Below are 14,237 nucleotides of genomic sequence, written 5' to 3' on the forward strand. Positions count from 1 at the left end.
CGGGTGGCCTTTCGCGCGGTTCCGTCGTTTCAGTGTCGCCCCATCTTTGCGCGCTCGGCTCGTTCCGCTCGATCACCCTAGGACGACTAGGCTACTGCGATCGCGATTTGACCGGCGGCGACGTGATCGATCTCACCCAGAACGGATTTGTCGGCAGCCGGCCCGGCCGAGACGACGGGCTTGCGCCGTGGAACGAACCGCGAATTTACGAGTGGCGTACAGCCCGCGATCACGTCTTCGGCAGCGCGCGCGTGCGCGCGGTCGCTCCTCTCGATTCTCGAACACCACAGCCACGGCCAGTAGCAGCCCCTGTCCCTGGCGGAGCCGTGCAGTACTCTCCCCTCCCCCCCTGTCTCCCACTACCGCGCCGCGCGATGATCATGTCAGGTATCTCATATCTGCCGCCGCATGCGTGATCGCCGAACGCCAAAGAGAGCAAAAAGGCCGGGCGGCGGTGACCAATGGCGAGGAAAAGGGAAATCCAGAGGCCAGCGTCGCTCCGCTCCATGGCCGGGCCCGAGCTATCTCGCTTTTGCTCACCTCCAAGCGATGCCCGCCGGCCTCCTTCCCCGCCTCAAGTTTCTTCGCTTTGGTGCTGTCACGTACTCATGCCAGTTCCGGTGTCCATGATGTGCTGCGTGGTGCGGCAGCGCATGTGTGCCTGAATCCTGATCGAGCTGCCAGGAACAGATGCCCCGTGGTGCTCTGCTCGATCAGCTCAGCTGAATGATCGATCCATGCCTCTTTACATCCATTATTCCTGGCCCAGGCCTGCACGCACAGGCAGCTAGCAGGTGCTGGTGCTTTTACTATATCAGGCTTCGGGAAATGCCGCATTGCCACTGTGCTCGCGTTTTTAGCCTCCCCCGCTCGAGGTCGCCGCGCACAGTGGCCGCACCAGCCGTCTCATCACCTGCCCGCGCGCTCCGTCCCATGAAAAAAGTGCAGGCGCTGTCTTGTTCCGTGTGAATCTTCTCGTCAGCAAATCGTTAGGCCTGCTGCCTGCACATGTTCAAAGCTCTCACCTACCGCTTCTGCTCTCCTTAACCTGGATAATTAGCACCTAGAATATCCTAATCAAGCAATCGTGTGCAGCGCTATCGATCAAATGATCATTCTACAACCGCAGCACATTCCATGTGTGATGTGTCTCCCGGTGACAAATCGATACACCATGGCCTGCCCGTGTCGCCTGATCGCTGCGGCGATCAAGCATCTGGCTGGCCCCGCTACCGTCTTGGGCCCTGTTGGACCTGGCCCCCACGATGAGCACAAATTCTCTCCCGCTTTTCCTTTCTCCCATGGGCATCATTGGCCCGACGAAGAAGATTGCCGATGACAATTGACGATCGAGGACCTCTTGTTATTATTCCCCCTTTACCGGCGACTTTCGGGTGGCTGGCATCGCCGGCGCGCTTTTCGCCAGGCGGCCTGCTAGATCCGTCGCCGTCGGACATTTGACGGGTGCTGAGAAAGGGCTAAAGCAGGCGCGGCCCTTTTCTTAATGACCTCGACCGATCTTGTATGAGATCAGATCGCCATGCAGTGTTAGCAGCTCAGTTCTTGTCCTGACGCCGTCCTACCGCCGAACAGGAGCGGCCTAAGCAGAGAAGACCGCGCGACAGATTGAAGAACAATTACGCCATGCTCCTTGCCTCCAAACAAAGAAAGATATAGCAACCGCGTCGCCATTATATTACATCTGATGTGGCCTCGGCGAGCCTGTGACGACGACCGCGCTAGATCGCCGTCTCCGTGTCCATGGCCACCGCACCTGCTCCGCCCGATCCGCTCGCGGTGGCGCTGGCGCCAGGGGAAAGTGGCGTGGCGCCTTTTCCCCTGCCGAAAAACAGGGCGAGCAGAGCGGGGGGCCAACCCCCCAAGCCTCCCCGAGTCCCCGTGCTCGATTGTTCGCTTGGCATCTGAAACTGATGGTCCATCATTCCCCTGCCCCCCCACGCGGGCGGATCGCAGCGGACGGCCTGGAAGGAACGCGCCCTCGGCCCCCTGCGCGCCACACACTTCACGTCCGCGTCAGCCCGGGCCGGGGCCCCTCCCGGGCGCACGCAGCGCGGCCTTGGCATGCCAACCATCCACTCATCAGGCCTGACGCGCGGATCATTCGTCTCGTTCGTTCGTTCGTTCTCCAGGCAGAGGCAGGGGGGGGGGGGGGGGGGGGGGGGGGGGGGGGGAGAAAGCGATCGCTTGATTTCCATCATCTTTGACTATCGGTGGTGAGTTGGCGAGCGGTCAAATCCGTCAGGGCTGAATTGAAACGAAACCTACCGACGGGGTAAAGGAAGCGGGGCCTCAGGGATCCCTTCTCGGCGTGGGACTGATGGCCTAGAACAAAAGTGCCCGAGCCGCTGCAGGCCCTGCCCCTGCTGCTGCAGAACAGAAGAGAACAGAACACTGGCTTCTTTCGTCCATCCGTGCCTGCTGCCGTAACAGTACCGATCCGTGCTGTGCCGGTGACAAAAGCGGCAAGGCCACCTACTTCTACAGTACCATTAGCCAGACGAGCGCACGTAAGGGCGTGTAGTAGCTGAGAGCTTTGCAACCTTTGTTCGCTCGTCACGGCAAACACATCGTCAGAGCTCGCATGGAAGCGGGAATCTGTCCATCCTACCTCCTTCGGTAACCGCTGTGATCCTGTCAGAGTCACTTGCAGCATGGACGATCCTGCTCCTGCCTAGTGCCTACCGTCTCAAAGCGGGTCAAGGCAACCAAGGCGGGCAAGGCATCGTCCCCAACGTGCCGCCGCGACGGGAGCCGGAGCCGCCGGCGACGCCGACGCGATCATCTCTGCAATCCACTCAAAACTTCGCCGTCCAAGAACTGTCGGGCACGACCATCTTCTTCCTTAAGTGCGCACGATCAGGAAAGCCCACCTCGTATCGCATCTACTATGTTTGTTTAGAGGTGCTAACTGCTCCTGCTTTAGAAGGAGCTTTTCTTTGGTTCGGTTTCCGCAGACGGCAGGTCGATCGGCCAAGATGCTCCGGTTCACTGAACTTCCCCCGGAGCCGGAGGCGCTCGGTTGCTCGGCGTGGAGTGTAAAGCGCGGATCCTACCAGTGGGGCAAACTGCTCGTCCACGTTCTAGGCATAATCCTTTTTTCTAGTGCCCGTGTTAGCAGCTAACCTAGGTTTCCGCTCGAAGCGCTGATGCCTGGCTCATCAAAGCTCCAATCAATCACGTGCCTTTGGATCGAGACCACAGGAGGTGCACGCGACGTGTGTGTACGATCGATCAGCTCTGCAACACGGCCGCAGCAGCTAGTCTTATCGATCGGCGCCGGCCTGAAGTGTGAACTGAACATGTGGACAATGTGTGCACACACAGTCACAGACACAGGGTTCGAGCTGACCACAGACAAGTTCAGAACCACGCACACTTGGCTAGCAAGTAGCATTGGATCGGTGCACGTACAGTCCTCCCGCAACACCGCACTCGGATAGGGAACGGGCGAACGGCGCGAAAAGAGCAAAAAAGGACGCGATCAAGTGGAACGCACAGTGGGGGCTGAAAATCTCCGGGCAACTTGTCGGAGCTGGACGTAACGGCACTGACCAAAACGATGCTGTCACTGTACTACCGGCGCTCAGGTTCACTGTAGAGAGGAAGAGGACGCATCAGAGTCGAGATTTCACAGCCCATGAACAGGGAGCTCAGGGTCTTGTTTAGTTCTTAATTTGGGAGTGCTAAAATTGGAAGTTTGTCATAAATGCGCAACTGTAGCATTTCGTTTGTATTTGTAAATTATTGTCCAAATATTGACTAATTAGGCTCAAAAAATTCGTCTCGCAAAGTACAACAAAACTGTGCAATTAGTTTTTGATTTCGTCTACATTTAGTACTCCATGCATGTACCGCAAGTTTGATGTGACGGGGAATCTTCTTTTTGCATAGTGCCAAAGCGGGAAAACTATGGCCTTGTTTAGTTGGGGAATTTGGGAGGTGCCAAATTACTGTTACAGCACTGTAGCACACTGTAGCGTTTCGTTTGTATTTGTGAATTATTGTCCAAATATTGACTAATTAGGCTCAAAAGATTCGTCTTGCAAAGTACAACAAAACTGTGCAATTAGTTTTTAATTTCATCTACATTTAGTACTCCATGCATGTACCGCAAGTTTGATGTGATGGGGAATCTTCTTTTTGCATAGTGTCAAAGTTGGGAGTTGGGAGTAACTAAACATGGCCTAAACATGGCCCAGATCGTGTAGCAACAAGGAAGCTCGATCTGCATTAAATGTTCCATTCCATCGGACCTCCGAAGATCCTGCGAATAATCCACTGACGCGAACAGTCACCGACATGCGGGCCACACGCTTCGCAGATGGCAGTATTTCTACATGCTAGAACACTAAGATCAGGTGTAGGGCTGTCAAAAAACCTCGAGGCTCGCGAGCTATTCGAACTCGGCCCGCTATAAGCTTGATTCGAGATCAGCTCGGCTGCGAAACGAGCCGAGCTCGAGCTTACACAAAAGCTCGCGAGCTTTGGCGAGCCGAGCTCGAGCCTTCGACGAGCTTCATTATACAGCCCTCATATATACGTGTGTGCGCTATAGTGCTGTTTCCCGTTGGGCCAACCGCAGCACAATGCCAACTCCCTCTGATCCTCCACGTGATGCTCAGGCCAACAGTGCAGTCATAAATGAGAGGAAGAGGCCCAGCGATTTTATCCTTCCTGTCAGCGTACACTCATTTGTGTAGCTGTAGGTCAGTGTACACTCATTTGTGTAGCTGTAGACCACCACGGCGCAAGTAGCCAAGCAGTGGACTGCTGTTCTCCGCCTGCAAGGTCAACGCTTTCTCATTTTCTTCCATGAAGCGAGCCTGTTCGAGCCGAGGTCGATCCTACTCGAGCAGCCGAGCTCGAGCTTCATCACAAGCTCGGACAGATTTTAGGCTCGGCTCGAGCTCAGCTCGATGTTTAGTCAAGCTCGAGCTTGAGGTTCCAAGCTCGCTCGAGCTCGGCTCGTTGACAGCCCTAATCAGGTGCCTGCTGATCGATCGACAGCCTGACAAACGCAATTTTACACGTACCCCTATGCTCGGAATCTTCGGATGGGCTTGTTCTCGCTTCCTGCTCCTGCTACTTTGCGCATCTGCATGAGATCACCTTCAGTTTTCTTTCCAGAAAAATAAGTGTCATGCATCTTCCATTGCAGCATCGATCAGATTGCACATGCGCCAAATATTTTAGCACGGGGGCTTCACTGGACGCGGGTTCCAAATTAATCAGAGTGCAATGATGAGTCCCTGAACTAATACAATAGTGAATTGGGCCTTGTTTAGTTGCCAAAGTTTGGAGGTGCCAAATTACTGTTACAGCACTGTAGCACACTGTAGCGTTTCATTTGTATTTGTGAATTATTATCCAAACATTGACTAATTAGGCTCAAAAGATTCGTCTCGCAAAGTACAACAAAACTGTGCAATTAGTTTTTAATTTCGTCTACATTTAGTACTCCATGCATGTACCGCAAGTTTGATGTGATGGGGAATCTTCTTTTTGCATAGTGCTAAAGTTGGGAGTTGGGGGTGAACTAAACAAAGGCTTGGTGATGAAACGATTTGGTCAAAAAAATGAGGCACCAGCATATTCAAATCGCCCTGATACGACTCCTCGTCCCACGCTAGGTACGTAGGGAAGTCTTCAGGGAAAAGAACGAAGCCATGATCAATACTCTATCTGTCCGATCCAAGTTGTAGGTCGTTAGATAAAACGACGTACAATTTGGAACGTAAGAAGGATTATGCAACAAAAACTTATTGTTTTTTTACTTTTCGGGTATCAATTCTTTTTCAAGAAGAGAGCAATCTCTGATGAGACAACGAAACTAACAGCTATTTGCAACATTGGTTGGTACCATAGTTCCTTCAGAATTCCCATTCAAATTATTCAGACCCTTCTGAATACTTTTTTCTAAAAGAAAAACTTATCCAGGCCCCCCAAACAGTAGACCTTGGCAGCTTCGATTCCATTTGCTTGGTTCTTGGCTTAAACAAGCTACTTCAAGCACTCCTTAATCAAGATGACGCCATTGCATCCGGGCCCTAACTTTTTTATTTTGCATGATTCGAGAGCAGTTGGGAGATGCTGCAGCCTCAAGTGGAGGGAGGCCATTGACCTCGATCCATCCCCCTCATGTGCGTCTGCAGCCTATATACACAGCCCCACACATCCATACCGCCTCCCCCCCTCCAAACCCATCACCACCCACCTGCCCCATTCGCTCCTTCTTCCTCGCCTCACCTCGCCACCATTCTTGCATCTCTTGCACACAGTTCTTGCTGCTCTTCCGCATGTGTCTCTCTCTGCTCATCCATTTCTAGCAATCTAGATAAAGAGTTAATGCTGCTCTTTTGAGAGACCTACTGGACACCGCTTCCCCACCCATTACGCCTTAGCCCAACCTCGAGAAAAACCTTTGCAGCATGTAACGCAGTCCCTATCCGAAATCCAAACCCAACCCCAAAAAATCACAAAAAAAGAAGAAGCAACTTTCAAGATCTCCAAAAGCATCGGCGGTGCGAAGCAAAGCGTAAGTTGGTAGACTGGATACACCCCCACTAATTCCTTAGCACAAAACCAACAAAAGCCTCCGGATCATGTAAGTTTCGCCACTATCTTTGCTTGACACGCCCAGCTGAAAAAAAAAACAAAAAAAAGTAGCAGTAGGAAGAAAATCCAGCATATATCTTTAGCAGCAGCCGAGTCCATCAGCAGTCGCGGTCCAGCGATCCTGCTGGAGCCAATCCGGCCATTGTCGTAGCATTACCCCTGCAAAAACCATCAAATCATGTAATTAGTAGCCCGTCGTCTCCCATTTCTGCTGCTCGGCCAGTAGTCTAAAAAAACCCAAAAAAACAGTGTGTGTTTGAGAGTGAGAGGAAGAGAGAAAGAGAGGAAACAGCTAGAGCTCCCTCGAGGTCGTCAGTGATGGAGCCGGGGTCGACGCCGCCGAACGGGTCGGCGCCGGCGACGCCGGGCACGCCAGCGCCGCTGTTCTCCGGCGGGCCGCGGGTGGACTCGCTGTCGTACGAGCGCAAGTCGATGCCGCGGTGCAGGTGCCTGCCGGCGGTGGAGGGGTGGGGGCTGGCCACGCACACCTGCGTCGTCGAGATCCCCGCGCCGGACGTCTCGCTCACCCGCAAGGTACGCCACCCATGCACATGCCCCCCGCACGTGCCCATTGCTCATTTTTCACCTCCGCCTCCTCGCCCTCTCCCTCTCCTTGAGACTTGAGAGGGCCACTAATGGCCGTTGCATTTCTCTGCGCGGTATTTTTATTTGTGCGCGGTTTATTTTGTTGATGTTTCTAAGCGTCTGATCTTTGAAGTTTCTGTTCGATGATGTTTTCTGCGTTCATTATGCTGGTTATTAGTACTGGAGGTACAGACATGGATCCCCACATTTTATACTGCATTAGGTCAATGCTACGTTACAAAAGTCATGTGTCTGCAAGCCTGTACCAACAACGCTTCTCTGGCAGTACTACTTGTTAAAGAAAAATGTCGGCGATCCATGTCACCAGCTGCTGACTGTTTTTTTTTTTGGGTGCCTGTTTCCAGTTCCTGATAATTTGCTTGCGTGATCTTATATACGATGCCTACGAACTATTCATTTGAAATTTGCATTCTAGAAGAACTGAAGAAGGATCAATCATGCAGATAATCCTGATTCTTTTTTAGCACCACATTGATCCTTCCTCTAGATTGCAAACACTCGATTTTTATTTTTTTTTGCGAAAGCAAACAGTTGATTATTTGCATCTAGCTACCGTAGCTTCTAAACTTAATAATTGATTAACCTAGCAATGAGACAAAAGAGCACCATCACCACTAACGATGGTTTCAGTTTCAGTCGATCGGTGAAGTGGTGGTGATGCTTCTACCACGTAGTAGTATAGTAAGATAAAACTTTGCAAACCAGTTAGTATTTTCTTTGGAATCAATATACTAGCAAGCTAGCTATAAACGAAGGGTGAAGAGGCATCAGAACGTTGGATCCGGTGCAGGCTGCCAGTACACCAACCACTCCCTACGGTCAGATGCAGAGGCAGGCTGTGTCAGGGTGTGAAATGTGTTCAAGCATCAAGGAATCTTGCTCCGAAAGGCAAAAAATCTTGAATATTTCGTTTACTAATATTCACCACCTAAACTAGCATGCTTTGCAATCGACAGGTATCATGATTTGCTGCATAAGAAAAAAGTATAGCATAGTTTGGCTCGTGGGTAATGGCCTTGTCTCCAAGCCACCTGCAGACTGCGTCACGGTTTTCTGAGCCTAGAACTAGAAGTACACCAAGTTGCTGGATTTTTTGGCTTGGCTCGGCGGCGCCCACCCTGCGACGAAGGCTGCGTGCGGGTCCACATCATATCATGTCCCCTAACCAGCCACCATTCAGCTTCTTTCATGCATCTGCATTCTCCGGTTAACCAATTCCGGGAAACGATATACTTGTTTAAAGTTTGTAGTGGATCCAACATTTTTTTGAAGCAGTGAATTGCGGAGAAGTTTGAGTTGAAGTCTATAACAAAAACATAAGGACACTAGGACAGGCCAATTTTTTAAAGTACTCAATCAAATATACTAGTAATAAGGTGTTCAGATGTCAAATCTATCAATGATTTTTCATGTGATGAATATATAAGTTCTTGCGTGTGAAATCCGAAACTTTTAGTTTTCCAGGACAAATAAACTTTTGCTGACCCAGCACGTATTCGTTTGCCTGTTTTTTTTTTTGGCACTGTGTATCGTAAAACTTTTTCCTTCTTAATTGATTGTCAGATCTCATCAGATCCATCTTCCAAGAGCAATCCCATTCTTCTCTCTGTAGTCCAAAGGTGATGTGTCATGAGCCTTGACAAAGCGAGGTCTAGTTCCCGTACTTCAAAATTAAACAAAAGCTCCATATGAGCAAGAATTGTACTAGATCGTAGCCCGTCGTGTCCGTCATCTTTAGTTTGAAAACACACGAGCCTAATAGCATTGTCGATCGATCAGACAAGAAGCTACAGTGTATTTCCAACCAGAGGAAATGGTGGCCAAGTACAATCATTTCGTGATAAGGTTGCTCGGACGTGACGTGACCCAACAGAAAGGCCTCTATCTCCATTCTCCAATGCAGAAACTCAAGTTGACCGGACGATGCTCCAGGCGTCCGTGACGAGAGTGGTTGCCTGGTTTTGGCTCTCCCGCCGGTCACGTCCGTCCAATCTGTCGTTGGGTTGATACGATCATCACTGAATTATTGGCCCACGGCGACGCATGCAGTTTCTGAAAAAAAAAAGGAGGTGCGGCTGAATGAATGAATGATAGCACTGTGGACTGTGGTGTTCAATTGGATTTTGGCATGCGATTATTGGTTGATGGAAAACAACGACATGCTGTCATTTGAAGCTCTGAATGCCGGACGTTCCGGCGTCCTTTTTTGCTGATTTCGTCGTTTGCAATCATACGCGGTTCTGCATGTTGTTCTGAATTTCAGATAAAAGTTGGTGGAAAAGATCATTGATTGGAAACGATAATGTAGCACAACTCCTGTAGCTGACAGCAATCGACTGGTGCGTGCGTGCGTTTTGATTGCAGCTGGGCGCGGAGTTCATGGGCACGTTCATCCTCATCTTCTTCGCGACGGCGGCGCCGATCGTGAACCAGAAGTACGGCGGCGTGATCAGCCCGTTCGGGAACGCGGCGTGCGCGGGGCTGGCGGTGACCATCATCATCCTGTCGACGGGCCACATCTCGGGCGCCCACCTCAACCCGTCCCTCACCATCGCCTTCGCCGCGCTGCGCCACTTCCCCTGGCTCCAGGTGCCCGCCTACGTGTCCGTCCAGGTGCTCGGCTCCATCTGCGCCAGCTTCGCGCTCAAGGGCGTCTTCCACCCCTTCCTCTCCGGCGGGGTCACCGTGCCGGACGTCACCATCTCCACCGCCCAGGCGTTCTTCACCGAGTTCATCATCACCTTCAACCTCCTCTTCGTCGTCACTGCCGTCGCCACCGACACCCGCGCTGTACGCGATCTCGACCGCTCTCGGATGCCTGTTGGTGCTGATCCGATTCGATCGGACCTGATAGATGGTTTCGTTGTTGCAGGTGGGTGAGCTCGCCGGGATCGCGGTCGGAGCGGCCGTGACGCTGAACATCCTCGTGGCCGGGTAAGCCATCGTCACATGGCATGCATGGTGAGCTGATGATGAGCTGCGCGTGTCGCCTCTGGCTGATAGAATCAGCGGGCATTTGCTTGCAGGCCGACGACGGGCGGGTCGATGAACCCGGTGAGGACGCTGGGGCCGGCGGTGGCGGCGGGGAACTACCGGCAGCTGTGGATCTACTTGCTGGCGCCGACGCTCGGCGCGGTGGCGGGGGCCGGCGTGTACACCGCCGTGAAGCTCAGGGACGAGAACGGCGAGACACCGCGGACGCAGCGCAGCTTCCGCCGCTGACGACGCGATCGGTCGAGCATTGTCCGGCCGTGTCGCCGTCCCCTCCACGTACGTACTTGCAGGCTTGCAGCCACGTCGATCGTGTCCGTGGTACGTTCGTTCCGTGTCAGTGTCAAGTTGGTACGTGTACCGTGTAACAATAAGCCCCGGCCGTTTTGCTTCGTCCAGAACGGCCGGCCGGCGTGCGTCCAGTGCTTTGAATTTGTGTGGTCTGTGTCGTGGATTACTCTGAGTCGTCAAGAGTCGTGTATGCGTTTTGAACAATCTCTCGGGTTCGATTTTGATGCGATCGGTGATCGTGTCGGAATAAAAGCCACGCCGATGCGCCGGCTGACGGGCATCTGGATGTGTGATAAATTTGTCAAGACTTGCCGAGCGATCAAATTGTCGCATGATTTGTTTTGCTTTCCGGCGTCATGCTCCTCGCCCTTTGGGAAAGTTTCATATATTCTTTCAAATTTAGGCCTCAAAGAATGTGCGTTCACCAATGGAAGGTAGAGAGAAACTAACTCCAATTTAGAGGGTGTTTGGATCCTGAAGCTAAAGTTTAGTCCATGTCATATCGAATATTCGGATGCTAATTAGAAGGACTAAACATGAACTAATTACAAAACTAATTGTAGAACCCCTAGGCTAAATCGCAAGATGAATCTATTAAGCCTAATTAATCCATCATTAACGAATGTTTACTGTAGCACCATATTGTCAAATCATGGACTAATTAGACTTAGTAGATTCATCTCGCGATTTAGCCTAGGGGTTGTGAAATTGGTTTTGTAATTAGCCTATGTTTAATACTCCTAATTAGTGTCCAAACATTCGATGTGGCAGGAGCTAAAATTTGTTCTATGAGTGATGTGCACCTTCACATCAAAAGAGGAAGGGAAGGATAAGAAACTAATGAGCGTAAGACACGTGAAAAACTCTCCGGTCATCAATGTGCTGCAACAGAGCCCTGAATCGTTGCCAGTGTGTCCTCCTGAATAGAACCTGAATTTTTTTTAGTCTGCAATGATTAAACACGGTATTATTTCTTGTGAGCCAAATTGCCTAACAAATAGTTGCAGCTCCTGTCAATATCATTAAATTGTGCTTGCCCCCCCCCCCCCTCTTAGACTTTAGACTAGCTATTAAAAAGATGTTCTGTGCTGTACCAAACACAATGTGAATTGCACGCCATAAAAATTTTGCATAATGACACTCAAAAAATAGGTGATGGATAGTTTCTGAATTGCTACAGAAGCAACAAGTTTTACTACCATTCCAATTCCTTCTAGCTAAGTTATCTTTTATTAGGATCACTCCTCTTTTAAGATACCACATAAAAAATTTATTTTGAGAGAAATTTTCATATGTCAAATTTCTTGCGTAGCTTTAATACCGTTATTGACTAGGTGCTTATACATTTAATTAACTGCGAAAGCTCCGTTTTTTTAAGCTCCACACAAAAGAATCCAACACCTCATTTAGATTAATAGGTGCAAATCGTGCAACAAGGCTATATCACTCAGTTAACTTGTCCCCAACTATAGCTATCCGAAAGGAGACATTGAGTGGACTCAAATTAAGTACCTCTACCACAGTTGCATGTTTTTTATGTACCATATTAAGCAAATTAGGGTATTGTACTTTCAGCTTTTGGTACTAACCATTTGTCTTCCCAAAATCTGATTTGGTTGCCGCTAACTAGGTTGAACCTTCCTAGATTGAGGATTTCATCTTTTACCCTACTAGGCTTGATAAAAATGTGAATCCCCTGCTCTTTTACTTATCTAGGATAAAATTTTATTCCTCATATATTTTCTAAGCAAATCATGCCATAAATCTTCTTGATTACATAACTTAAACAGCCACAGGCATTTGTTTTGTAATCTAGATCTTGAATCCATATCCCCTGTTCTTTTGGTTGACGTAGTATGTTCCATCTTACCGATCCATATTTCCTTTTTTAACAACAATTAAGCGTGAGTGAAATTCCAATTTTAGTTCAGCTTTCGTACACAAAAATAAGCACTGCCTACCTAATAAATCGACTGAAATTTTGTTTGCTTGCCGTCGATTATACTTAACTGCCAGCTCTGCCTAGCTTGTCTTAACGCTAGCTGCATTGCCACCACTCACCACGGAGGTGGCCTCACAGTTGTTGAACTTGACTTCTTAAAATTGTTGGATCAGGTATTGGAAAATCAATGGCTCGAGTTCCCTGAATTGTCGAAAGCATATACTTATATATTAAAAAATCAACATGAACCAAATTAGTAGGACAAATTGTTGCAAAATTAAAAATAAAGAAAGTAAAACAAAAAAAATCTAAAACACAACAAGACACAAACTGGGCCTGAAGTTCTGTGCTGAACCGCGCGCTCAGTTCTGGGCCTGACACAAAAAAAAACTCCTCGCGCGCGGGAAGAAGCTAGTTTTAATGGGCCTGAATTTGCAATGCATGGCAGTTCTGGGCCTTCGTTCCACGGAAAGTGCAATTTCGCGGGCCGCCCGATCGTTGACACACAAAACTTCGTGTCAAAACCGCCGGCCGGCAGAGGATTTGCCAATCACCAGCCTGCGCCCACTTTGGTAACTGGTAAAGCTTTTCCGCTGAGACTCCGAGAGGGTACCGTAGCTGCCACATGCTTTTCCGCTGAGACTCCGAGAGGGTACCGTAGCTGCCAAATTGCCATGACCATGACTCACCAATTCACTCATGGTCCAAGAGGAAACTGGTCAGCTGGCTGACAGAGACACGGCAGCACGGGCAGCGTAGCTCGCGTTCGACGTGAGCGTGTCAAGGCCTTCTCGTAGATAGTAGTTCTTTCTCCGTCCCGGCTCCCGACGATCGATCGTACGTGCCTGCCGGCCTGCACCGCACACTGGTCGCGATCGCGATTGCCTGCCCATGGAATCTTCCACGTGCAGACGAGCAAAAATCCGTCCCAGGCATCCCCAACCCCAAGGCGACACCGACTAGTACGACCTGGCTGATGCAGAACGAACCGTGCAGGCGCCTGTACAGTACCTGGACTGGATCATCACCAGAGATCAGACGCCGTCCACTCCACCAGCTCCATCTCCAATTCCCCTTTCCTTTTCGTGGAGTAACGTGTAAGGCTCGGGACACTCGAGGCCTCGAGCGGACGACGGGCTGAAGGGCCATGTCCGGCTGACCTTCGGTACACGCACTACTTCCCAGCGATGGCTTCTTAACACGGAAGTTTCGCAATAATCTTGCAGGAATTACAGGTAACTGTACGCATTACGGAAATCCTTGTGAAATCCTGCCTCAAGCCCTCGAGTGCCTCAACCTCAACGTATGCAAACAAGGGAATCTATGACGAGGTCTTGGCTTGGAGCTTGAGAAGGATGGGTTTTGCAGCCTGCCCAAGCTCTGGAAACTGGAAAGTGACGGGGCACTGCACGTAAGAGAAAATCCGGTGTCGTCTTCGATCCAACAGTCCGTGACCACGTGCCGCCCCCCTCTTTGGGCTCTTCAGCTCCTGGCCTTCGTGCTCCCGGCCGGTCCCAGAGCAGTGGTGGATTGGCCGGGCCTCGCCTTTCCACGTCCCTGTCCGTTAGTATCCATTTATTGTGCCATCGGCATCTCCTAGCTTCAGGATTCCAGTACGCTAGGGCCGTTGGCATGTGGCAACCCTGCTTGCTACCAATAATTCTACATACTTGCTTAGCGCGAGAATTGACCATAAGCTCAATCCCATGAACAATCGACTGCTGATGTGTCCCATAAGCTCAATCCCATGAAATGATGTGGCAATGTGTGA

General features: G+C 50.4%; 1 protein-coding gene across 1 annotated transcript; it reads left to right on the forward strand.

Annotated features, from left to right (window-relative positions):
- The first annotated feature begins 6,174 nt into the window (after nt 1–6,174).
- LOC117838811 (aquaporin NIP3-1) lies at nt 6,175–10,829 on the forward strand. Its single transcript, XM_034718981.2, has 4 exons — nt 6,175–7,170; nt 9,607–10,032; nt 10,115–10,176; nt 10,269–10,829. Exons 1-4 carry the CDS (start codon nt 6,955–6,957, stop codon nt 10,462–10,464), a joined length of 900 nt encoding a protein of 299 aa, XP_034574872.1. The 5' UTR covers nt 6,175–6,954; the 3' UTR covers nt 10,465–10,829.
- The last annotated feature ends 3,408 nt before the right edge of the window (nt 10,830–14,237 follow it).

The sequence above is a fragment of the Setaria viridis genome, chromosome 9 (assembly GCF_005286985.2).
Source record: "Setaria viridis chromosome 9, Setaria_viridis_v4.0, whole genome shotgun sequence".
In the NCBI taxonomy this organism is placed as follows: Eukaryota; Viridiplantae; Streptophyta; class Magnoliopsida; order Poales; family Poaceae; genus Setaria; species Setaria viridis.